Source organism: Babylonia areolata, chromosome 28, assembly GCF_041734735.1.
Source record: "Babylonia areolata isolate BAREFJ2019XMU chromosome 28, ASM4173473v1, whole genome shotgun sequence".
In the NCBI taxonomy this organism is placed as follows: Eukaryota; Metazoa; Mollusca; class Gastropoda; order Neogastropoda; family Buccinidae; genus Babylonia; species Babylonia areolata.
The window spans coordinates 4,319,126-4,345,867 of NC_134903.1; the positions used below are offsets into that span (position 1 = coordinate 4,319,126).

The window sequence follows — 26,742 nt, forward strand, 5'->3', positions numbered from 1 at the left end:
AATAGGGACAACAGGCATGTCTGCATCTTACCCAGTTCAGCAGGAATGGATTCATCATCGGAGTCAGACTCTTGTACATGTTGTTTTTTCCTTGATGCTGGTGAGTCAGATTCCTGTTGTCTTTTCTTCCTTGATGCTGGTGAAAAAACAAATGGTACTGTCACTAATGTGGTTGTGTGTGTGTGTGTGTGTGTGTGTGTGTGCACGTGTGCGCACACACGTGTACATGCAAGTATCTGTGCTGCGGTGTGGTATGTGTGCGCGTCTGTCTGTGCATATATTTTTGTGAGTGCATGCGTGCGTGCATGCATGCGCGCATGTGTGTTTTCCCTGTTACTTCCTGCCTATCACTCTAGTTGTGCCAGTACACTGGTTTCAATGCATAACTATGTGTCAACATGAATGCATGAACACAAGCACACTCACACATACATGCACGCACCCTTTCCCCACACACACATGTATGTGTGTGTGTGTGTGTGTGTGTGTGTGTGTGTGTGTGTGTGTGTGTGTGCACAGTAAGCCAGCTCTACCCAGGTAGGCAGACATCAGTCAACTCTACTCAGGTAGGCAGCCTGTTGTGCAAATGACTCTGTAAAGATCTTATAGCTTAGTCTCTGACTGAAGATAGGAACTATATAAGTTTATTATAAATATCAATAATAATAATAATGTATGTACATTGTATGATGTGACAAATATCATTACCTGTTTTTCCACCAAAGGACAGTTTACGAGGCACCAGCTGATTTTCTCTGTTTTTCTTTTTCTTTTGTTTGTGGGTGTGGGTCTTTGTTGCTGCGACGGGCTCACTGATGCGGGGAGTGTTTTCGTTGGTGTCTTGGACCTCGCCCAATCTGCATCATGACAGATCAGGTGATTTGTCAAACATACAAACAATAGTGACATGAGGAGGGAGTCTGACTTAGTAAGTTAGTATTCAGATGTCACTTCGGTTACTAATATAGCTATATATATGTGCAGCGTTTAGAAATACATCTAAGGTTACTCTTGAAACTATATGTATATATACAGTACTCAGGAATACAACTAAGGTTAATATCATCATTATTATCACATTCATTTTTTAGGACTTTTGAGATGCTTTGAGGCTGGTTGGTACAGAAGCATAAGGACCAAAACCAATTGATTCACCAATAGCTTTTCTCAGTAAAAGCACTAAGCAGTCAATGCCTTGTCTCTAGAACCAATCCAAAATGTGTAAAAGAGAAATGTGTAATCAGCAACCATTTACCTGAAGATCTAGTTATCAAGCACATCCCTATGTAATATGAAATGTGCGATGTATGTTCAAGTGAGCAGACGCATTGATATGCTGTGTGTGTGTGTGTGTGTGTGTGTGTGTGTGTGTGTGTGTGTGCGCGCGCGCGTGTGTGTGCACGTGTACTTATATGTATATACATTTGTGTCTAAAATTCTAATGTATTTGTTTTTGTATATTCCATTACTACCCCTCTCCCCATCACTTGTCCCTGGTACACCTGGTAATAAAGGCATATTCTATTCTGTTCTTTAACTGTATGTACTTGCAGTATTGAATACAGCTTAGATTACTATATAATATCAATATACATCATTACATGCTTTTGTTTCAGGTTTGTTATTTTAACAGTTCACATAATTCAAACACGCTATTCTTGTTCATGAACTCTAAACACATTTAAAAAAAAAAAATTTTTTTTATACTGTTTCCTCTTTCAACTCGTCACTCCATACACTGAAGCATCATTGCTGGTTATTCATGAAAGTATTCTGAGCAATGAACAGTGAATACAGAATTTACGATATAATTGTTCAACACATAATTATGTCATTTTTTCAGACAAGAAAAGTGCAGTGAGCATACATTTGCACACAAGCAAGGGTGGATACAGGCGTGCATATGCATGTACTGTATGTGAAAATATATTTGCATACACAGAGTCAGACATATAAATGGACACACAGATTAGATGGAGTTCTGAATGCACCTATGACATCTCAATGAAACTGATTAAATCCCTGAACAGGATTTTGCGCACAGACTGCTGTGATAAAGTGAGCTTGGAAGCATAATCTAGATTTACAAAGAAACTAACTTGTCGACTACTCATTCAACCCTGGGAAGCTTACAGCCTGGGCAGGCTTCTATTCCATACTGATGTGCATCGACACATTCAGAAATACTGTTGACGTTTGTTCCCTGTCCTTATGGTTTATGCATATGCAGAAACATGAAAACCATTTTAATGTGATACCAGAGCAAGGCTCAGATGCAGGGCTAAATGAACCAAAAGATTTTAATGATACTAAATCAATACAGGGATCCCAATTAACAAATATACCTGACTGACTTAATGTCCTTAACTAAAAAATTAAATAAACTCCCTGACCCAAAAATGTGTGTGTATGTGTGTGTGCGTGTGTGTGTGTGTGAGTGCGTGCGTTTGCCTGCCTGCATGCAAATGTATACACGTTCAAGTAAATTTGAAGAAATCTTCAACCATTAGGGCACATTGTCTACAAATTATACATCGGATCTTTTTCTGAATAATCATACCTCTAATGAAATTATGCATATACATATGATGAGTGTGTGTGTGTGTGTGTGTACACGTGTGTGTGTAGCGTGTGTGTGTGTGTGCACGTGCACACTTGTGCACGTGCATGCGTGCAGGCACATGCATGTGCATGCATGCCTATTTTTCACAGAACGCATGTTGACACAAGCTACAGACCTGTCCCACTGGTCCACCTCAGGAGCCAGGTTCAGCAGACTGCTGTCTAGTGACCGTTCACTCCCCACAGAATCTGCTTCACTGTTTTTGTCCTCTTCTTTTACCATTCCCCCATTTTCTTCTGCTTTCAACATTGCCCCATTCTTCTCACTTTCATCACCACTTCCTTTTTCTTCTTTTTTCACTTCCTTTGGTAGTATTTTGTCTTCTGCCCCAAAGTTACATTCTGCTTCTTCAAGTTTCTTTTCTTTTTCACAGTCAACTTCATCTTTCTTTTTGTTTTCTGTTTCACCTTTCTTTTCCTTCTTACCTTTTTCACTGACGACTTCATCTTTCATATCCTCTGTATCTACAAAGTGATCTCTCCTTGACTGTGTTGTTTGAATTTCATGTTCCCCTCCTGTAAATGTTACGATTTCTTCATCTTCTGTTACATGCAAACTGTCTCGTTTTGTTTTGTCTCTGTGTGCTGCCACTGCCTCTGAATCCTTTTTAACTTTTCCAGGTTCATCTCCTCTGCTTGAATTTTTTCTCTCCTTTTTTGTCCTCTGTTGTTTTATTGTGGCATCTTCTTTGCTTTGATCATCTCTGTCATCGCACTGTCTGCTCCTGTCCAGTGTGTCTTTATTCTTCTCCTTTTTCTTCTTCTTTGCTTTCTTGGAAACAACTCCTGCATCTTTTGCATTTTCTTCACAAACTGCAACGGCAGTATCATCATCACAGTTGTCTTCATTCTTATTCTTTGATTTGCTGTTGCCTGAGTCACGAACAGCCTTCTTTTTTTTCTGTGTAGGTTTCTTTTTGATTTCTTTGTCAGCATCATCAGATGAGTGGTCAGCGCTGAAAGCTTCACCTGATGCTTTCTTGTTTGTTGGCGAGTTCTCTTTATGCGACAATGCAAAGTCAGAATGGTGCCCACACTGTTTCACTGATGCAGTGTTGCTGTTGGCTGGAGGTTCTTTTTCAGTCTGGCTGTCGCGTTGTGTGGGTGCTGTGTACACATCGCTGTCTGTCTGTTGTGCCTCTGCACCGTCTATGACAGCCTTGAAGATCTCTGCATACTCTGCGTCTGTCAGACTTCGCTGTGTCAGTTTGCTGGATGAGAACCTTTTTTTACCCTCACCTTCCTTGACACCCCTAGCTGTGTTGGATTTCATGTTTTTCTTGTCTGTAACACCTGATTCTTTCTTCTCCATTTTCTTCCTTTCCTTTTTGTCTGTCACACCTGATTCTTTCTTCTCAGTTCCTTTCGTTTCCTTCATGTCTTTAAAACCTGAATCTTTCCCTTCAGTCTCTATCCCTGTTTGAGATGATGTCTTTGTGTTTTTAACACCTGACTCTGTCTTTCGGGTCCCTTTCCCTTTCTGTGAAGATGACCTTTTGTCTTTAATATCTGGACCTCTTTTCCCCATTCCTTTCTCTGTTTCTGTGGATGCCTTCCACAACACAGACATGTGATTAGTCACTGAAGCTGACTTAAAAAGAATTAGAAAGGATGAGCACCAAAAAAGAACAGAAGGACGGAAAGAAAGAAGAAACAATAAACTAGAAACTATGGAAGGAATAAATAAATAAAGTATAAGCAAACGGTAGGGAACACTAGTGACAAAGAAAAGCATGATAGAAAGAAACAAAAAAGAAACAAGAAAGAAAGGAAAAAAGAAAAAGAAGAAAGAAACAAAACACTTTTTTAAAAAGGAGAAAGAAAAGAGAAAGTATTGCATCAACAGTGAATGAAAAGGAAAGGAAAATGCCCCCAAATCACACAAATTTAAAAAGCAAGCAAGCCCTGCACCAAATGAATAATATTCTATAAGCATTGCATTAATACTCAGTGTCCCAACCATGCTTTATCAATTAGTTTAAATACATTTCACCATGTCCAAACCATATTTTATTAATTAGTTTCAATACAACTACAATCATACAAAACTTCAAACTAGTAACATGTTAGGATCAAATTTTTTTTATTTTTTTTTTAAACGTTTGTTAGAGATATTAGTAAGAATAAAGAATTCAGAACTACTTAAAGACTGCCATTAAGTAGGAAAAAACCCCAGTCAATGCTGTTGATGAACAGTTCTGCATTAAAGACCAAGGAATTTTATAATTCTTATTTTTTCTTATTTATTTTGCTAAACTGCAAGAAAGTGAAGACGAAAACAACTGCTACTATGGAGATTTTGAAGCTGTGTGACAGGGCTGTAACACACTGGCCTAAGAGATACAGACACCTGCAGTGTTGGCCAAGAAATCTGAGCAGCAATCTCAAAGAAGTATCCAGTCTTCTTCCTTCAGACTGTTACGCACTCTCAACTCTGCAAGGCAAAATCCTGGACTGAAAGTGAAATGAATCCCACTTATATTACCTGTGATTGTATTGTACTGTATTACATTGCACTGTATTGCATTGTATTGTATTGTTATATTGTAATGAACTGTATTATGTATTGCAATGTATTTCTATTTTTCTCTGTGTGAAATTCAGGCTGCTCCCCTGGACAAGCATGTCACCACAGAGCAGCATCACTCTTTTCTTTTTCGGTCTGTAAGCGTATTCCATTTTGTTTTACTATCAAAGTGGATTTTTCAACAGAATTTTGCCAGGAACAACCATTTTGATGCCATGGGTTCTATTTTAAGCGAAAATGCATGCTGCAGTTGGGACTGTGGTTTATTCTTCATCCGAAAGACTAGTACCCACACAATGACTGAAGGTCTAGTGGACAGGACAGTGAAAATCCTGGTCCATTATAACTCATGACCTCCATCTTTAAAGCCCAAGATGCTAACCACTTCCAAGCAGGAATCCATCATCATCCCCAGTCTCCCCAGAAGTCACTGAAAAGGTCGTCTAGAAAAGTCAAAAACAGCGCTGCTTGTTCTGCCATTTATGACATCAATGAAGTAGATTTAAAAAGTGGCAAAGTGCACAAGAAAGTAAAAGCATACAATGGGTCAAAGACAGATAATGCAAATCAGATCCATTTTGTCTACACACACTTCAAGCCAAAAGCATTACATCACAACCATGCATATTTGTTTGAAGAGGATAAAAGACAAAGACTGAAAGAGGAAGAAAACAGAATAAGAGAAGAACACAAAGAAGAATTCAAAAGAATTTCTTGCTTTGTTCTTACCTTATCACCAGAACTGACAAGTCTGTCCGCATCTCCCTTCATGGTAGGCACTGAAACACACACTTGTGCATTTAAGTCTCACAGAAAAATGTTGACAAATGCTGAAAGCACATAAAATGATAATCCGTCTTGCATTCATAATCACAGAAAAATGTTGACAAATGCTGAAAGCACATAAACTGATATTCCATCTTGCATTCATAACCAGAAGCACAAGTTTTAATTTAGATTAAGTCTTGGCATTTATTTAATCAAACAGTTTATTTAAAAGGAAAAAAAACTTGGTATTCATTTTCAGTTTCCATTTCAACTTCAAGGTGTCAAACTGTGCAGACTGACCCATTTACACTACACAATGTGTGCAGTGATAGGAAAAAAAAGGAGCAGATGCCTGATCTTCGCACAACTCCACCACACTGGTCAGGCCTCAGCATTAATCATTTTGTTCTTCCCCCCTTTATCATACACAACAGAACAAGTACTGACAGAAACACAAACTCACTCGACAATTATATCAAGTAGTTAACTTTTTTCATCAAAATGATTCCATGGCTGCCCATTGCACATTATAAACAGCCTTCACACAACACAGTATGTGAAGATGACGATACAATGTTTTGCACAAAGGAGAAAAGAAATTTTAAAAAATATCTATATAAAAAAAAGTATCACATTACATGACAGGTGTACAGGTGAGTAGTTAGAACACTGGACTTTTGATCCCTCTATCAATGCCCAGTGGGACAAGGATGGAGATTTTCCAGCATCCCAGGTTAACATATCTGCTTATCTGCTAGTGCCTTAATTAATACCCTTAATTGCACACACAGAGATAAAATAATCATGGTAAAGAATCAAAGAATTTCATCATCCATGTCATTGTTTGGAAATGCTAATAAACTGCCTACATGGTGGGACAAAAATGAAGATACAAGCGCACACACACATAAGACATATGTATATGTATGTGTATATGTATGTGTGTGTGTGTATATATATATATATATATATATATATATATATATATATATATATATATAAAGCATGTTTGCAGAAATGCATAAACATTTGAGTTGCAGTCCACAAACACAGAAACAAAAGAAAGAAGACATATACAAAATATAATGAATACATGATATACACAAATGAAGAGTGAAAAAGTGGAAACTATTAAAATCAATCTTGTGTCATTTACTTACCTGAAAATGTCTTTTTGATAGTTTTCTTTGAGGGTTCCATCTTGTTTATTAAGTATCTGCAACACACTATGTGTATACAAAAAATGTAAAAAAAACAACAAAAAAACCCCCCAAAAACAAACAAAAAAACCCAACATTAAAAAAAGCCTTTTCCTTCTAAAGTTTTACACAACTGAGACAAAACATGAAAAGTTGGAGTTGAAATAGTGGTATAATCACTGTGAATGAGACATGTTTGTCCAGGATCTGAATGTCTCTAGAAAATGACTGTGTGTGTGTGTGTGTGTGTGTGTGTGTGTGTGTTATATGTGTGTGGGTGCACATGTGTGTGGTATGGTATATGCTGTGTTTTGTGTGTGTGTGTTAAATGCAAAAAAGAAGGGGTGGGAAGATGATGCTTTTGTTGTGTGGAGCAGCTGTCTGTCTTCAAATTCAAGGAAGGTAATTTCAAGCAACCCCCACCCACCAAATTCACAGGATCATCTCCCCTCCTGACCAGTTAACTGTCACCTGAAAGAATGAAATAGAAAGGAATTGTGGAAGAGGACACCAGGGTAATGACAGTCTTTTACTAAGTTGAGCAGCAGGACTTTAGCAATGTTGAACCCAAGACAGTGGCCTTGCTGAATTCTCACCACTGTTTTCCCTTGAACCCACTATGTCACACTACACAGTCAGGTAAGAGACAGCAGGAAATGTTCAGTTATATTGTCAGTAGCTTCTCAGCCACAAGCAAATACATGACTTCCTTGCTCCTCTGCACACACTAATAGATGAGGTGACAGGGAGAGGGTTGGGGTGGCATGGGGGAGGTGAAGGAAACAGAGAAATGTGGGCTCATTTTCAAGGGGAGATCCAGTTTCAGTTTCTCAAGGTGTCACGGTGTCTGGGCACATCCATTAAACCATACCACATCTCCTTGGCAGATCCTGACCAGCAGCATAACTCAACACATTTAAGGCCTTGAGTGCATGCTTATATATTTTTGTACCTATCAGAGTGGGTATCTTCTACAGAATTTTGCCAGAGGACAACTCTCATTGCCATGGGATCTTTTTCAATGTGCCAAGTGCATGCTACAAACAGGACGCTGGTTTATCATCTCGTCTGAATGACTAGAAGTTCAGTCTGATTTTCCAGTCAAATTTGGGAGAGGGCAAAATCTACAGTGCAGTGCCACCCCCATTTTCATGTCTGCAAGAGTAATTATTCTTTTCTTTTTGGGGGGAAAAAAGGTTTCTTTATGCAGAACTGTGCCTGAGACTTCCTTTCATTGCTGTGGAGGGTTTTTTGTGTGTTTTTTAATGTACAAAGTGCATGTTGCACACAATACCTCAGTTGACCATTTCATCTGAAAAACTACATGGCACCCATACTACTACTAAACGTCTGGTGGATGGGGAAGTAAAAAAACAAACAAACAAAAAAAAACAACTGGGTCTGGTGTGAGAATCAAACATGTGAATATCCACCTCCTGGTCTAGTGTTACCACTTAGCCACTGTTCCACATGGGAAGAAGTGCAACAGTAATGCCTTTTAAAGTTGGATGTTTTTTTTTTCCTTCTTGTTTTGATAAATAGGACAACACCTGAATAAAACAAAATATTGATCTATTAACACTGTAGCACTTTTTTAAAGCATGAAAGTAAAGGAAACACTCTTCAGTGTTGAAAATCGTTTTAACTGCATTCTCTGTGTTTTGTTTTTTCACTTATCACCACCAGGTGAATCACAATGGACTAACATGGACTTGAGAATGAAAACTAGCTTAATTTGTAAGTCCACAAGGATGGATGTTCCCTGCAACGGTGCAACCCTAGCGTAACTGAAAAAGGCTCCTGGTCCGCAGTCGCACCCACTACCTATCAATGGGAATACCGCGGCAGGCATATGTTTGTTTAATGTTTTTAATTCTAGTTACTCAGATTTTTTTTTTCCCTGAACCCACTGCGGCTGATGATATCATATCCTTGGTCGTTTGGTATGCTTCTTCAATGTCTTTTGTCGGCTTCTTCAATCTCTATGCGTATGTTCTCTTTTTCTTTTCTTTTTTCCATTATTTTTTTTTCATGACAAAACTCTCAAGGTGTGCATTTGCTAAGTAATGAAAAGTTTTGAGTTCTCTCAGAATTCAGATCCGATGCTTACCAAATTGGAAACAATTTTTCATTACAAGAAAAATAAGGATGGGAAGTACCCATTTAAACTAAATGTACACAAACATCTTGATATTCTGAATAAATATTAACACCTACAAACACTGATAAGCCAAACAGATCACCACGACCAGACGACAATTCGAAACTTCCGCTGGCACATTTTCCCACAATACCCTGTTCATACATGCGCAACTTATGCTGCGAAGGCGGAGGTGTAGAAAGAGCTGGCAGAACTTTGACAGATTGACAGCGGTATTTGTTCATCAGATCAGCGCTTGGCAACTCGTTGCATTATTTACGTGTTCAGGTTTTATATCCCGTGGGAATTTTTGGAAACTACCCTCTGTGACATTAGCAGGACGTTTGTTTATGTCTGGAATTGTTGAGAAAACTCGAGTGAGAGTTAGAGGGCGCTGACACAGACTGCTTTGTGCACATGCGCACAGGAAAAAGGTATGAACACATGGTGGTGAGTTCAGTTCGTATTGTTTACGTTGGGTGAGCTTTGCACCGCGGCAAGCAGAATGAGTTCGAGACGGCATCGGAGTGAGTCGCAGTTGGAATCCTCCTCAAGAGACATAACGGACTCATTTTATTCACTGGGACGGATATTTACAGACAGAAATGTTCGATTCGTGAAAAAGATACGAGTTGCAAATCAAATCGAAAGCGCTCCAAGGCCGCGTTCTTCAAGTTTCTCTGTTGTTGACGACCACCTGGGACAACACGCTATGAGACGTTCATCGGTTAGTCGTCACAGGCATGGGTTCCCGGGTTTACCTGTACGTGCCACGAGTCCGATGTACTCATATTTACCCGGCGTTGCAGTTGGTTACAGACGATTGTGGATGCAAGGCAACCCTTGGCCGGATCGCTCATCGAAAGAAACTGGATCCAGACGCGACGGTGGACAAGATCATCCACACCGCATAAAATTCAGAGATCATAGAAGGCATCATCAAGGATATGCATTTTACCCAGGTGGAGATTGTCATGACCCATTGAATCTTAAAGCAGCTGGCTTAGGTGAAGATATGCAATACTTCTCAGCATCTCCAATCCCAGCACCAGATCCAGATCGTTACATGCCGGTGAACAATTTCATTCCTACTAATCGTCGGGACCCACTTGGCTTGACTCAGGAGGAAGATAATCTAATGCCAATTGCCATGAAATATCCATTAAGATTCAAAAGGAAACGCAGCCGTAAACCAAGGAAAGATAATGTTCAAGGTGATTCTTCAGCCTCTATTTCTCAGTCCAGCATTGATGGTACTGAGGGTATTAGTGCGACATCTAACACCGTGTCTTCAGCCAGTTCAGGCATAGCACGAGATTCTGGGCAGTCAGATAATTTTCATAGCAGTACAGTGGCTGGAGATTCTAACATTGTTAAGTCAGCCAACTCAGAAAAAGGTGGAGAATGTGACATGGTGACAGATGATGAAGATGTGAGTGGGGATGATAGAATATACTCTGATTCTGGAAAGAAGCCGGCAGCAATTGAAAACACAGGCATTTTGAGGACATTTCCTGAATCAAGTGAAGATAACTCTGTGTCAAGTGGTGCTGGAACCAGAGTGAACCAAGCCGCAGGTGATGCAGGAGAATCCTGTTCCAGCATCGGTACTAGCACCCAGTCAGGGACAGGCCAGGCTAATGAAAACATTGTTCACAAAAGTGGTAGTGACACTGACCAGCACCCAGTCAGTGATGACAGAACAGGCTCCATTATTGCGGATGATAACGAAACACTTGAACAGGGAAAACGGGGTCCAGCTGTTTCTTTCAGGACTCGGTCAACTAGCCTGTCACAGAGCAAACATGGTTCAGAGACAGGTAGGAAAATGAAGCATGAATTGGACCAGAAACTGAGAGAGATACAAAAACAGGAGTTGAGTTTGAAGCACCTGTATCCTGTTCCACAGTCCCCATTGGATGATGAAGATAGAGAGCATGTTGCAAGGAATAGGAAATCTTTGAAAAAAGCACTTAGAATAGAACCAATAAAGCCAGAAGAGCAAGCAAAAGTGAACAAAGAAAGAGAAAAGAAGGAAAGAGAGTTCAAAAGACAGTGGAGGTATCCAAACCTGAAATCACCAGAGGAAAACAATGAAGAAAGGACTGCAGATCAGCAGTCCTCAGCTGAAGCCTTAAGAATTGAAGTTGATCCACCACCTGCAGAAACTCGGCAAGATAACCTTCAGCATGGACAGATATCCAGGACAGAAGACACTGTGGTCTCACCTGTCATGCGCCCAGATCCAGGCCAGATTCGCAAGCGGCGCAGGACTGTGAGTGAGTGCAGTATAGAGAGTGCTTCCAAAAAACTGGTCTTCAGACGTTCCAGCAGTCCAGATGTTCGCGGTCCCTCACCGAGGAAGCTTCGTCGTCAATCCAGTGGATCAGGACAAACGGAACAGGGAAGTACAGTTCAAGAGAAACAACAGAGCACAGTCAAATTTGCTAAGAACCCAGCCTATAAACATGGCAATTATTACAGGTATTACGGATATCGTACTCCAGCCATGGCTCCAGATTTCCGTCTGTATTTTTTCAAAAAGGAGTGGTTTGAAGGCAATGATGTGCTGGATGTGGGCTGTAATGCAGGAGATGTGACATTGGCTGTGGCTCAGATTTTTCATCCTAAGAAGATAGTTGGGATGGACATTGATCCAAATCTGATCCGGATTGCCCGACAGAACATCAGAAGTCACCAGACAAAGGCCAACATGTACCAGATGGAGAAATACCCAGTGTCTACAAATGACTATGGCCCCATAGAACCTTTGCCTGCACTTACAAACCAAAGCAACATTTTCCCTAAAAATGTCATGTTCATGCAGGTTAGTATGTGATGTCAAATGTGTGTGTGTCTTGTTTTTGCTTGTTGCGTGTAATTTATAAAGGGCGTACACTCTCACACACACACACACACACACATACACACACAAGTGCACACATACATACGCAGATACAGACTTGCTCATTTCTCTCTCACACACATATGTATACACCCACAGATAAACAGCACAGTAACATGGATACATTGTATTGAATTTTAACAACTTGGTAGCTTGTACATGGTTATGTGCAACACACGCAGTGTTACATGTTGTGTTTGGACTGTGAATCCTGTTGTCACACTTTCAGTGTGTCTCATAAAATTCAGCCTTTCTGGCTACACAGTACAAAGCATTGTTGAATGAAAATCACATGTAGAATGATTCAGCGCTTATAGCTTTTAGAGGCGTTTGATTGGCTAAGAGTGGACAGGGCAAAACTGGGCGTCTTTTCACTGTTGGCCGCACGAAATTTGGCCAAGCAGAGCAAACCGATAGGCCTAGTTTGCATCAGTTTGACATGGTAAGTGTATGTATCACCAAACATGGAGTATAATACAAACTCCTCCTGTTCGTTTGTCACAGTGTAGTCATACATGTCATAAATAATACATTGCAACAATGCAAGTGCTACAAGCACTGACAGAATTGCTTCAGCTAAGTTCAAGAGCGCTGATTGCTGCATTCTTGGTTTATCACTAGAATGCTGCAACACTAGGTGTGCATACATGTCAAAGCTCAGTAAGAACTGTTTGCAGTGCACTTGAGAAGTTCATCATATTGAATAGAACACTGAGAAAGAAGGGTCACAGAAGACTGAAATTTTTATGGCATGAGATAATGACTGCAATACATGATAATGCCAACCAGCTGCATTTATCTTAATTGTGTTTGTTTCGCACTAGTCTTTATTTTTAAGAGATTTATGTTAATGTTATTAAAAAGAAAGTCTAATAATATATATATATAATGATAAACTGATAATACCAACAAAAGAATGACTTACAGTTACACAATAATAGTGCTGTTGGCAACTCAAACAGTAATCTGTGACGGGTCAGCTGAGATTATTTACATTAGTATGATGAACGCGTTTCTAATCCCTTAGTTTTGTGTTTTCCATTCGGTGTCAGTGTGTGTCATGATGTTTTACTCTTTCAGTCTTTGTAGTTAAAGTGAGTCTATGTTGTTTCAGTTGTCTGTGTGTCAATTTTTGTGTGTGTCCATGGTAAACTTTAACATTGGTGTTTCTTAGCAAGTGAAGTGGCATGGGAACTAAAGTTACCAGGATGGTAGGTATGGATAGGACTTTGGAAAGTCATTCCCTTTATGATGATTTGGCCGAAAATCAATATATGTCAAAATAGGAAGAAGAAAATAACAACCAAAACAAACCAAGATTGTATCTTAATCCAGTTTTGATCAAACTTAGTCTTGTGAGTGGCTTTGCATTTGGAATGGAATATTTCCAGTCTGGAAAAAGTATGAAATTTTATTTGGTCACATTAGTGGGGGACCCTGCTTCATTGCAATACATTGTTGTGTTTTTACAGGGCAACTATGTTCTCAAGTCTGACAAAGAGCTAGACCATGTGAAGGAAGAGTATGACACCATCCTGGCGCTGAGCATTACCAAGTGGATCCACCTGAACCATGGAGATGAAGGCCTGAAGCGAGTGTTCCACAGAATGTTCCAGCAACTTCGGCCTGGAGGCCGGCTTGTCTTAGAGCCCCAGACCTGGGCATCGTACAGGAGGCGCAAAAAACTGTCTGTAAGTAACTTTTAGAACTGTATTTTATTTTTAGTAACAATGATGATAATGTGCATTGATAATTACCGCAAATTTTATGCAGGCAGATGGACTTAAATGTGCATGATTTGCGTACATGTGTGAGGCTGACAATCATAGCGGAATACCACAGGGAAGTATTCCAGGACCAGTGCTTTTTACTCTCTTTATAAACGACTTTCTAGACTGTAGAATCATCTTGTAAAATTTTTCTGACGATACCATTAAGACATGCAACAGTAACATCCTGCAGCAAGATTTAGACAAACTCCAGGCTTGGACAGAGAAATGGAATCTGCATTTTAATGTAGACAGACATAAAGTGATGCATGTTGGCAGAAGAAATTCAAACAAAACATTTTCTATGCAACAAAATAATACTACAAACAATAAAAATCAAGTGAAAATGACCTAAGAGTCATAGAATCTTTTATTCTACCTTCACATTCATAAAAAAAATCAGATGATTGGAATAATCAAAAGAACTTTTACTTATGTTGACATGATATTTTTTGTAAAAAAAAACTTTGAAGCTCTGGTGTGACCTCACTTGGAGAATGGAAACACTGTGTGGTGTCCTTATCTGGAGCAACAATTTGTAGTTATTGAGAGGGTGCAGAGAAGAGCCACAAAGCTTGTACGCGGATGTAGCACATGTCTTGTAATGATCAGTTAACTTATTTAAAAATATTTTGCCATAAGCCGAGTTAAAGGTAGTAATGATACGTGTTCATCTCATTAAGACATATAAACTTTTCAATGGTTATGTTGATGTGTCTTGAGATCAGTTCTTCTCTGCACCTCAGTACAGTTCCACAAGAAATACTGATGTCAGTGATACTGATAGAAAAAAAAATTGTGCAAGGTTCAAATACTAATAGTAATACAAGAAAGTTTTGCTTCAGTAATCCAGTTACCAATGTCTGGAATCTGGAACAATACGTTGCAGGAACCTTTGCAGATTATTGTCGTAGTGGGTGATGGGAGCGCATAGCTTGATTAGTCTGTGAATCTGTCAGTTTTTGTTTTTAGCTCAAATTGCCCTCATCTATATTTACTAAACTATGTAGAAGTTCACTTAACTATAAAAAAAACTATATTGAAGAAAACTTTATATTCTACTCCAACTGACAGTTGATCTCAAGTTGTTCTCCAAGATGTCCTGGTTCAGCACTGTGTCTCCGTAGCAGGATGGGGTGGGGGTGGGGGGGTCTACTGCTCCAATGGACACCCCGAGTTGAGCTAGAAAATCTCCTGTTGCAACACTGCATCTCACTAACCAGGCGGGAAGGGGGTTGGGGGGAGGTGAGGGGGTGGGTGAGTGGTTGATCTACTCCTGGGAGGCAGTCAAGGGCGCTCTGCCCAATGCTGCAGAAAATGCAGCGGTGGAGCGTGCCTGTACAATCTCCTTCTCCAATGTATCATTATGGAATCAACTACCACCTCATTTTAAATAAGCAACATCTAGATACTAACTCTTTCTAGAATCAAGTGGACAATTCTGCAAAACTAAACTATTTTTAGAGAGTTTCATGAATAGATAAAATGTAAATGAGGAATCGAAGATTGGCCAAAATCTCTACTAAAATATGTTATGGAACAAAGAAGGGACTGTTTAAAAGTTTCAAACAATCAAAGATTCCTTTGTCCCTATCCTCCTGCTACTACCACTACTACATATGCACACTTGTGTATCATTGCTTGAGTTTGTGTGTGTGTGTGTGCATTGTGTCTGTACAATTTGTATATTGATGTCTGTGTGTTTATTTTCATGATTGCATTAATCATTAATGCTTGATTCCTGATTTGTTAGTTATTTTCTTTGTAATTGTAAATGTAATGTTTATATTCACAAATGCCTGCTTTCTGTTTTATGCAATGTACTATTTGTAATTTAAGTTAATTATGTACTGAAGATTTTTTAATTATGTACTGAAGACAACAAAAATTAATGGAGAAATTTTGTTCTTAAAGGAAACCATGGTGGTAGTGGGACTGCAAGACCCACTCACTGTTATGTGCTGTTCTTCATGTAAAACAAACGTATTGATAAGTATTAGTACTATAAAACTTGTACAACCAAAAAAGAAAGAAAACTGTTGAAGTATTTTTGTAACCTTAGTTCATGTTTCTCTAGCATAATAATTGATATGTGTATCTTCGTTGGATGAGGGATGTAATCATCCTGATGTGCAGACTTTGACAATAGATAGCATGGTATACAGATTGCTGACAATAGATGGCATGATATACAATCGACTGCTGGAGTCATGTGAACTTGATGTGCGTGCAGGCCACGATTTACAAGAACTACAACAGCATTCGACTGAAGCCCAATGACTTTGCAGACTATCTGGTGGACACTGTGGGATTCTGTAAACGGATATACCTGGGACAGCCTTTCAACCCCTCCAAAGGTAATTCTAGTCTGCAGTCATTGTTATTATTATTGATACATGTAATAGTGCCTGTCTTCAGTTAGAAACCAAACTCTAAGCTTTACAAATATAGTCATTTGCACAACAGGCTGCCTATCTGGGTAAAGCCGAAGAACAGCTGGCATTGGACACTTATCATTTATTTCTTGTGTCATCCAGGCAAGTGCATGCACACATATTTATGTTAGAGATGATTTTGTTGCTGTGGGTTCTTTTACATGCGCTAAGTCTGTGCTTCAGAGACCCTTCTCTGTCTGCTATTGAATAAAAGAAAAAGGAAGGTTAACTGCAGCAGAGTTTAGGTTTGGTCAGGTCATCATGCGTCATTTTACTGATTCACAGCAAAATCAATGGGTCATTTTCAGAATTAATGTCAAAGCTCAGTAAGAACTGTTGGCAGTGCACTTGATAAGTTCACCATATTGAATAGAACACTGAGAAAGAAGGGTCACAGAAGGCTGAAATTTTTGTGGCATAATGACTGCAATACATGATAATGCCTACCAGCTGCATTTATCTTTGTGTTTGTTTCACACTAGTCTTTATTTTTATGAGATTTATGTTAATGTTATTAAAAAGAAAGTCTAATAATATATATATATAATGATAAACTGATAATACCAACAAAAGAATGACTTACAGTTACACAATAATAGTGCTGTTGGCAACTCAAAACAGTAATCTGTGACGGGTCAGCTGAGATTATTTACGTTAGTATGATTAATGCGTTTCTAATCCCTTAGTTTTGTGTTTTCCATTCGGTGTCAGTGTGTGTCATGATGTTTTACTCTTTCAGTCTTTGTAGTTAAAGTGAGTCTATGTTGTTTCAGTTGTCTGTGTGTCAATTTTTGTGTGTGTCCATGGTAAACTTTAACATTGGTGTTTCTTAGCAAGTGAAGTGGCATGGGAACTAAAGTTACCAGGATGGTAGGTATGGATAGGACTTTGGAAAGTCATTCCCTTTATGATGATTTGGCCAAAAATCAATATATGTCAAAATAGGAAGAAGAAAATAACAAAATTTCATGGCAATAGCTTTAGTAGAAGTCGAGATACAAAAATACTAGAAAAATGCACGCCAAGTCCCCCCTTAAAGATACTGGATCCACAGTGTCACTTGCATCAGTTAGATACTTTTGTTATTTGGGAAAAACTTTCCTCTGCTTTGTGGAGATAGAAATATGCAATATATCTCATCTAATATTTCCTAACATACCATGCTAGCATGATGTGCAGTCTTGTTTAATCTGCTTCTGCAAGTTCTTGTTTAATACACAGGAAGAAGATCAAATGTAGCCTACTTCAAAGATGATATGATCCATGTCGGTATGTTTGAGGTGGATTATGAAAACATCGACATTCCCTGAAACAAAGTATGGCTACTCTAACGATGAATTAAAAAACATCGCGCATGCATGTATTATATATTGTACATTGTATTATTTATTATATATAACTTGATCAGATGGCGATTTTAGTTTTTTACTCGAAAGGATCACACTTTGGCATAATGTGTCAAAGTAAATGTTGCCCAGGTACGAACGTTTGAAGAAGTCTGTCAAATTTAGACTCTCCAGACAATCGGAATGCAGCATAGAAGAAATTGCAACAATTCTGAACTCTCATTCGATCTTCAAGTTCTTGACATTAGGCAGCTTCTTCTGTGGCATGCTCCACGATGCAGATGATGATTTCTCAAGTCAAACTTCACATATCAAAGCCATCCCAAACTGAGGAGATTGGTGGGAAATTTAAAGTTTAACTAGCACTGTATTCTGCTGCAGTTACAACATACAAGTGACGATGGCTTTGTGTAAACACAACTTGGTTCATTTTCTGGCTCTGAGTTTTTATTTTATTTTATTTTATTTTTATTTTTTTTTATACATGTATCTAACCCAACGTCGAATGGTAAAGGAAAGACGGTAATGAATATATATTTTTTAACATATTTTTTAGAGTTTGAAACTGGTCACAGTTGTTTTGTAGGAGAATAAGAGAAATCTTTCAAAGTCGTTTTGGCATGACCGACTTTATAAAAAAAAAAAAATCAGCTAGTCAAGCATATTGCCACATCAGTAGGTCATTTTAAACTTGTATGAGCCAGTGACTGTCAGGAAACCTAAGCCCTGCTGCAGCTAAGAGTGGAAGAACTTGCAGAAAATAATAGTACAGTACTATATTCACCTAGTATATATATTCATGTAGTTTTGCCTGTGGAAGACCCTGTGGTGGAAATGTGTTGCTACCTTGTCTCATTTTGTGTTGTGACCCACATTCCTGTTCCTGTCCCTAGGTGACTTCGCCTTTTTTTGAAAGTCCTCTTCTCTTTGTTAGAATTAACAATGTACAAATGTAAATTTTCTTCACAAGTATATTTTCTTGAGAGTGGGAGGTTGTGAAGCATTCAAAGAGTTAGTTCACTTTTTTATGTTTATCATCAGTGTTCAGTTTGTGCTAAAGTAACTCAGTCCTATAATGATATCTTACGTTTGATTTCATACTGTGTGTTTGTGTGTCAGGTTTTCAGCGCCCCTTGTGGCTGTTCATCAAGTACAAAGGCACAACAGAGAACACCCCATCCCCAGAAGGATGCAGTACCATGGAGCCACCACCCCCTTCCCAGTATACAATCCGAGAACGCATGACCTACCTGGCTGGTTACTCCCCCATCCGCACCAGTCCATTGCCATACCTGGGTCTCCATCCAGACTACATCCGCCCCCCAGGCTTCCGACCTGGCTTCGGCTTCTCTAAGCAGCGCCGCAACCCCTGGGGGGAGGGGACAAGCACCATGAATTACGAGGATGATGATGCCGAGGATCAGAACAGAAGTTCTCACACGGACACGAGCAGCCAGAGGGAAGGAGGGGAGTCTTTCAACTCTTCATCAGATGGCAGTGCTTCGTCCAGCGGCGTGAACGAGTCGCACAACACCTCCAGCACCTCCACCTGCGGCAGCAGTCAGGACATGGGTGGGGGGGGCAGTGAGGGGGGGCCGGCAGTGATGGAGTGGGAGGAGGAGGAAGAGGAGGGGGAGGGTGGCTACCAGCTGCAGGACGACCTGGCGGAACAGCACCTGCAGCAGGAGGAGATGCCGGCGGGTCTGTGCAACGGGGACATCCACCACAACGGCCCCGGCCACTCCCCAGGGGGTGCTGATGTGGAGGAGGAGAACGTTCCCTGCAACAGTGATGACGAACCGGCGATGGCTGACGAGTCGTTATACGCTGGTGGGGCTGACAGCCTGGCTGGCGGTGAGGGTGATGTCCCTTACGGTGGTGTCGAGGATGACGTGGATGGTGGTGACGGTGTGTACGTGCCGGATGTGTCGGACATGGACATCGGAGGTGTGGAGCCGCCGCCGCCAGAGGAGACTTCTTCAGCAGAACCCTCCTCCCAAAACCAGCCCTCCCCCCAGAAGAACCAACCCTCCCCACAGAACCAAACCTCCTTACAGATTCAACAGAATGAGCCCTCCATTTCAGGTACAGCAAAGCCTGTAATGCAAGACAGTTCCTCATTCCCTGACACAGCACAGCGATCCACGTCAGCAATCCACCCCCCTGTGTCGCACCCTGGGGCACGTTCCCCGGAGACACGTGCGCCGTTGCTTTTGACGTTACCAGTGCCTAGCGGACCTGTTCCATCTTCAGAGAGTTCCCTGGAGGCCAGCAGTTCAGGGACGTCATCTGAGAACACGGGGCTGTCGGACACACTTACAGACCATGAACCTGACTGGCGGTCGTTTTCCTTTGTGCAGCATCCTGAGGTGTCGTCCTCGCAAGAGGGCCTTCAAACTCCACTATCTCACCTTGGTGACAGTTCTGTGGCAGAAGAATCGACTCCTCTTGATCATCATGTGTTTTCCCAAGACGTTCCATCAGTTGGTGAAGTCCCCGAGTCATCTGGTCTGCCGTCTTACATTAGCTCATCTTCAGCTCATCACTCTTCTGAAGCAGGTGATGAGTCGTTGCAGGTGTCACCAGATTCAGGTGGTCCCTCAACACACAGTCCCCCCACACAGGACACCCCATCGGCTCACCTGCCTTCCCAGTCCCCGTTGCCTGAGCCGTCATCCCAGGCGGTCAGTTCGCCTTCCCCTGACACAGCCGAGTAGTTGTGACCTGGTTTTCACACACTGTTCAGCCTGCATTGCGTTGTGGAGTGCATGTCTACTGTCTGCAGCTACTGGATGGGTCAGGTTGAATACTGTTGCTGGCTTTCAAGTCTTAGCACATGGCATCCCAAATGGAAAAGTTTGTGCCTACTGCATTTAGTTTCATGGATGAAAGTATCGGGTCAGAATCGAAGACTGGTGTGATAGCATCCTGTTTGGGTCAGGGCATGGGTGCTGGTCAGTCATCTTGCAGTCACTCTCCAAAATAATTCACCCAACGCATTGTCACCTTTTAGTGCTTGTGAGACCAGCAGGTAGGTTCAGTACACCACCTTATACAGATCCCATCGGACAGTGACCAGCTGCTGAGAAAAACCAATGATTCTCTGCCATGGAAGTGGGCTGGACACAGCCAGCTGCACCATTTTGAAGGTGGTGATTAGATCCTGAAGCCTGCACTGTGGACAGGACAGGAAGGGAGGGAGGAGACCTTGGGGGGAGGGCCATCAGCGTCAAGGGGAAAGAATCAGCAGGGAATGCTGTGCTGAGCAAGTCTGCCAGGGTTCACACACAGTGCTGCAAGTCTGGAAAAGTCTTGGAGGAAGGAGAGAATCATTTCCAGGCCTGGAAGAGTCGTTGGAAAAATGAGAGCACCTTTTCCAGCGCTGGACATGTCTTTGGAAAAATTTCCAGGGCTGGAAAGGTCTTTGGAAAAAAATTCCAGGGTTGGAAAAATCTTAGATAATTGAACCATTTCCAGCAGGCCAGAAAAAGTCTTAGAAAAATGAGGCAACCATTTTCAGGCCAGGAAAAAGTCTTGGAAATGATGGGTTTAGTGTCATTCACTTTACAATGTCGGACACAAATGCATCAGTTTGACATCGTATATAGCTAAACAGGGAGTATAATTCCAACTCCTCAGTATGGCGTCATATACTGTACATGAAAAACTGATACGTTTGAGTTAACAACTCATTGATGGTAACATTCAGCTGTGCTAACTAATGCATTGGAAAAAAAGAAAGAAAATTAGACAATTGATTCCAAGATACCCACTAATCTTTCATCAGCGCTGTAGCAGGTAATTTTTTTTATGTTCAGTTTGGTATGAAAACTTTTCAGTCAGGATTGGAAAAGATTTGGAAAAAGCATGGGATGGGATTCTGTTCGGACATGTGTGTGTGAACCCTGGGCTGCTTGTTGTTAGTTCTGCTGTTCAGGCGAGGCCAGTGCAGAGGAGAATCTCCTGGATGAAGCTTGACACTGCTCACGTAGAGAAGTTGAGTTCGATACACTACAAGCAGTGATATGAAACTGAAGCAGTGGAGTATCTGTTCACTAGTTAGACTTGTGTCAGATGTTGCTCAGTGTGATGTGGGGGGAAAAGTGAATGCCATAGCTGTGTTGTTGGTGGGCAGGACACCAGAATGATGTTTTGTCTTGGGCTAGGGAGTTACCTTGACTCAAACTATCACAGTTACCTGACTTAAGGAGTGTGTGTGTGTGTGTGTGTATGATACATGTGCACTCATAGTTAAAATTTGAGGTAACTGATACATGTCTGTTTCATTTGTGTGTTTTTTTTATGTCAAGTTTGTTTTTGTGGATAGCATTAAGTGTTTAAAACAGGCTGTCTTTATGTGTACAAGTTACAAGACTTGAAATAAGACTGTGTGTGCAAGTTATTATATTTCATTATTTGTCTTTGTGTGTATTAGATTCTGCTGGTATTACATGACTAGGCTGGAGAGAAATGTTTTTAGTTTGTGGTGCGTTTGCACATGATTTGCCACTGCCAATGTCTGCTTAAGCATATATGTGCAAAACCTTTCAGAATTGTTATTGATTTCTGAATTAATGACAGTCGTTCTTCTGTGATTCTGATTTTGCATTCTAAAGTAATTTTTATCTGAAAATCAGAACTGATTACTTGAGGGAAATATATGGATATGCACACACACACACACACACACACACACACACACACACTGAATATTTAGTGTTAGGTAAAGTAGATTTGCATCCTCACAGGCATGAAGTTTGAAAAATTTTAAAAAGATAGATTTTGAAGTTGAATAGTCACAACATATACTGTTATAGAGGGGTGTACATCCGTGTCAGACATTGACAAAGGGTTGAGACTGTCTGATCATATCATTCCTGAAGAGGACAAATGTCCCACTATCAGATTATATTTTCAATTTCACTGTTGGGATCACTGTTTCTTTGTCAGTTCAGGCATCGTATGTGATAAACTTTGGTGATAAGTGGACCCTCCCCAAATTATTGTGGTTGTGGAGGGGGGTGGGGAGGTAAATGGGCACAGAAAGAGGTGTTGGTTGGATCTTATGTATACCTCTGTGTGTGCATTTGTAATGATGGGCTCTCTGCTTCATCAGTTCATTCTGGAGACAACGTTTATGTGGAAAAGAAAAGGTTTTTTTTTTGTTTTTTTTTTTTAAGTCATACTTTCAGTGAGCGGAAACAAGCCATGCAATTTATGTATGCACATAGGGAAAATGTAAAATAGTTACTATGAATACAGAATGTCAAGAATCACCAGCTGGCACATAAGGGAAAATGTAGAATTACTATGAATACAGAATGTAACGAATCACCAGCTACCAACATCAGGAAGCAGGAAGAGCTTCACACTGATGGTGGTGACAGAAGTGTTACGCTCCAGTATCAGCAGTGCACCAGTGCTTTCCCCTTTTCTGTTTTCCAGCACGCCCTTCTGACCACTTGAGTTTTTTTCAGTGTATCCTAAGTTTCTCTTGAAATCTACGCACCAACCACTGAGTGATTTCTCCAGCGTGTGTTTTTGTTTAAGCGTAGGCATTCTGTATAAAATTTTGTAACCTTCACTGTAGTACAGATTAAAGATGTGCATTTAAAAGAATAATTAAGAAGTCGTGATTGAAGATTTGAGATCCAGACAATCTTGGGGTAAGGCTATAACTATACTAGATTGTGTGACTCTGAAGTGGCAGGGAAAAGAGATCATGAATGAAAATTTCATGATCAATCTCAAGTCCTGATATTTCTTTGACCAGTTCCAAAGAAGTAATATGTTATGAACATATTTTTTAGAATAAGAAAAAAGCTCCTGCAGTGTTAACAATGACAGCACTTGCAGATTTTTCTGTACGTTTTCTGTGATAACACCAACATGTTCACCTGTCCCTTGTCAATTTGTTTGTGGTTTCTTGTGTAATTATTGAATCAAAGCATCACTGAGGTGTATGTGTGTGTGTGTTTTTTTTGGTTTTTTTTTGCTGTCCCATCATCTGCACAGTGTTAGTGGCATTACTCCTACACCACTCATTCCAAGTCCTCTGTACATGGACCAACATGAATCTGCTGCCACTGAAGACATGGACAGGACCCACCCCCAGCATGCAAGTGGAGGGGTATAGAAACTGAGGTCACTGTGAAAGCAGGGCATAAAAGTCAACATAATTTGGGACATTTTAAAATGTTTATTGATGATGAAGGAGGGAGATGACGATGATGATGATGCTGCTGCTGTGAAGGTCCATTTAGGTTGGGGACTATGCGACAGGGCTGTACTCTACGCTTCCTGTCATAGTGATATCCCGGTGTCAACCAGGCCCAAGAGATACAGACACTTGCAGTGTTGGTCCGGAAGTTAGAGCAGCACACCCAAAGACGCATCCATAAGTGGAATATGCTCGCCTGTGTGGTCCCAATCTTCCATTTCAGCCCATAGCACACTTAACTCTGGGTAGGAGCCGGTTCCAGTGGGATTCAAACCCGCATTCTCCCAGCCATCTGTCCACGATGATAACCACTTCACACGGCGGCTGGTTTGTTCTCAGTAAATTTGTTAGTTGGTGAAACACTATGCAAGTTTTAATTTTCCAACATTTCTTCCAAGACAAAGTGATGGGGCATGTTTTGTTTCCGAAATATGACCGAAAATTGAATGTTGTTGTTTTTCTTTGATATGAGCAGTGTTTTCACGAGTTCACATGGTCAGGTCAGGGCATTGGATTTATGTGTCAGGTATCTTGCTTTCTTTTGATCTATATGGTTATTTATGTATTACCACACCAGTTTTCACAGCCAGAGGCCAAGCTCTAAGCATTTTACGAACACTAAGTCATTTAGAGACTAAGCTCTCTAAGTAAGTGTTTTACAAACACAGAGTCATTTGCATAACAGGCTGTCTACCTGGGTAAAGATGCCGATAACAGTACCTCCATGAATCTACTGACACTACAGACTTTGACAGGACTCATCCCAAACACTGAATTGAAAGGGATCGAAACTGAGGTTACCGTGAGAGCAGGGCATGATAGGCCACAAAATTTGGGACTTTTTTAATTCTTTGTTTTTCTTTCTTTTCTTTTTTTTATGATGAAGAGTGAATTAAGCATTTAATTACAAGACTTTGGTTAATTTTTTTAAATTGTTATTTTAATTTTTTTGTCTAATTCACTGAAAGGCAGAAGGTCCACTCTGTGAAACAAAAACATTCACATACGAAATAAAACTCTCAAACTTGCTTGCTGGTTTTGATCATTTGCTTCCTGAGGTAAAGAGTGCAGGTTACAATTTATTTCCTGGGTTGTAGACTTGTTTTCTCGGTTATCCTTTCTTTGTTTTCTGGAATTTAAGACAAACCACAAGTTCTGTGAGCTGGCACAATCGCCAGTGTCTGTGAAGAGAATATGACAGTGACTGGCAGCCAGCCTTGCAATTATCATGACTCGTTAAATCAGCTTTCCAGCATGGTTAGAAATGTCATTAAATTCAACATGCACAGAACTTGTGCCTCTCAATGTGTGTGTGGTGTAGTGTACTTCTAGTTTTAAATGGTGAAATGTTTAATAGTACTTTACTCCAGTTGATACCAAGTTTGTAAGGTAAAGTGGTCACTGTTTGTTTGTACTGTTTTCTTGGGGAGAATTTGATCATTTGTTCTTGAAAGAAAAGATTTGTTTTCATGTGCCTGTCCCAATCCTGTTTTCCTCCTTTATAATAATTGACAATTTTTTAAAGGGTCCCCCAAAGCAGCCTGTGCTAGCAGCCCTTTGCGAACAGTCCCAAGCAAGAAGTTTTCCCTTGGTTTGCTCAGTAGAAGAGAGAGTATCACAAATACCCATATGTGTAACTGTAAGCCATTGCAGCTTAATGATGCAGAAACTGTGGTTATTGTGTAGTTTCACATGATTTAGCCTGTATAGTGCATGAACTTCTTCGCTTGTGTACTGCCCTATGAGTTGGTAGTTTACATGGAACATATTGGTTCAGTAAATTATCACAAACAATTGATTCCTATTTTTTTTCTTTGGATTACTGTTTAATGGAATTCAAAGTTCTCTACAACTCTGGGGGGAGAATGGAGGACAGATAAGCAGTAAGAACTTAAAGAAGATTTTGTTTGAACTGAGTGTTTCATTTTACTTGCATAGTTTGGAACATGATACATTTTTCATGGTTTCTTTCTTACCAAGCATTGCATATTTTATGTTTCTTTGTGTTTCCCATTTTATTCATATACGGTAATACGCATGTAGTGTTTGTATTCCTTGTTTTATACACTCTCTTGAATTGTTCTAAACATAGGCCATGAATATTTTAAAAGAATTCATGGAATTTGAGCTTGTTAAGTTCTACAAAAGTAGAGTCATTATTTTTTAAGTTTGAAAGACACCACTGAGTCTTTGTTGTTTGTCCGCAATGAATGGCCAAGGCTGTGGAGATGATGACTTGTGAATTCTTTTCAACATAAAGTGCCACTAAGTATAAAGTGGGATTTTTTTTCTTTTCATACTTTTTTCCTCATTTCTTTTGTTCCTTTTATTTTCTGCCATGAGGATCCATTTACCCTTGTGTTTTCAAGAAACTCTTTTTTTCTTTGTTTTACTACTGTATGTACTAATTCTAGCTTAATAATTCGGCACTGTTGTATTCTTTTTTGTGTGTGCAAGATGTGCAAGTTGCCCGCTGGCATTCTTGGTTCCATGTGACAGCGTTAATACAATTCTGTGCATTATGAATGTGTGTTTGTGTAAGATTTTGGGGGGTTATCTTGTGAAAAAATGACAGAACGGTCACTGTCACTTGTGTCACTTGTTTTTTTTATGCATGAACATGACTGTGCCTGTGCCTGATTTTCTTTTTCTGGTTCTGTGTGATTGATGTTTAGTGTTATCAGCCCTGATTTCATCTGCAGTTGGCTGGGCTGTAGTTCAAGCAACAGTGTTGGAGGAATGAGAACTTTGTTGCATAGAAATGTAGACAATGGAAAAATGTGTATCATGTGGTATGAGTGTATTTTGCTT

The 26,742-nt window shown here is 40.2% G+C and overlaps 2 protein-coding genes across 4 annotated transcripts in view; one reads left to right on the plus strand and one right to left on the minus strand.

The window, feature by feature from the left end:
* Nucleotides 1–9,429, minus strand: part of LOC143302113 (uncharacterized) — a 24,247-nt gene extending 14,818 nt beyond the window's left edge. The window contains exons 1-5 of one of the 3 annotated variants that reach the window (XM_076616649.1): nt 9,334–9,429; nt 7,078–7,143; nt 5,879–5,928; nt 709–857; nt 32–136 (exon numbers count right to left, since the gene is read on the minus strand). In XM_076616649.1, coding sequence (XP_076472764.1) covers nt 32–136; nt 709–857; nt 5,879–5,910 — 286 coding nt within the window. In that variant the 5' untranslated portion in view covers nt 5,911–5,928; nt 7,078–7,143; nt 9,334–9,429. Of the gene's footprint in view, nt 1–31; nt 137–708; nt 858–2,738; nt 3,249–5,878; nt 5,929–7,077; nt 7,144–9,333 lie in introns of those variants that run through there. The other 2 variants (XM_076616647.1, XM_076616646.1) reach the window with 2 other exon arrangements.
* LOC143302112 (uncharacterized) lies at nt 9,423–26,523 on the plus strand. The gene is made up of 4 exons (XM_076616645.1): nt 9,423–12,083; nt 13,634–13,852; nt 16,164–16,287; nt 18,831–26,523. The coding sequence occupies exons 1-4, from the start codon at nt 9,762–9,764 to the stop codon at nt 20,426–20,428; spliced, it is 4,263 nt and encodes a 1,420-aa protein (XP_076472760.1). The 5' UTR covers nt 9,423–9,761; the 3' UTR covers nt 20,429–26,523.
* Nucleotides 26,524–26,742: the final 219 nt, after the last annotated feature.

Excerpts from the sequence above, each read along its gene's own strand:
- LOC143302112 (XM_076616645.1), top strand. The coding sequence starts at position 9,762 with ATGAGTTCGAGACGGCATCGGAGTGAGTCGCAGTTGGAATCCTCCTCA. Across the intron at positions 12,084-13,633 it reads AAAATGTCATGTTCATGCAG|GGCAACTATGTTCTCAAGTC; the intron begins GTTAGTATGTGA and ends GTGTTTTTACAG. Across the intron at positions 13,853-16,163 it reads GGAGGCGCAAAAAACTGTCT|GCCACGATTTACAAGAACTA; the intron begins GTAAGTAACTTT and ends ATGTGCGTGCAG.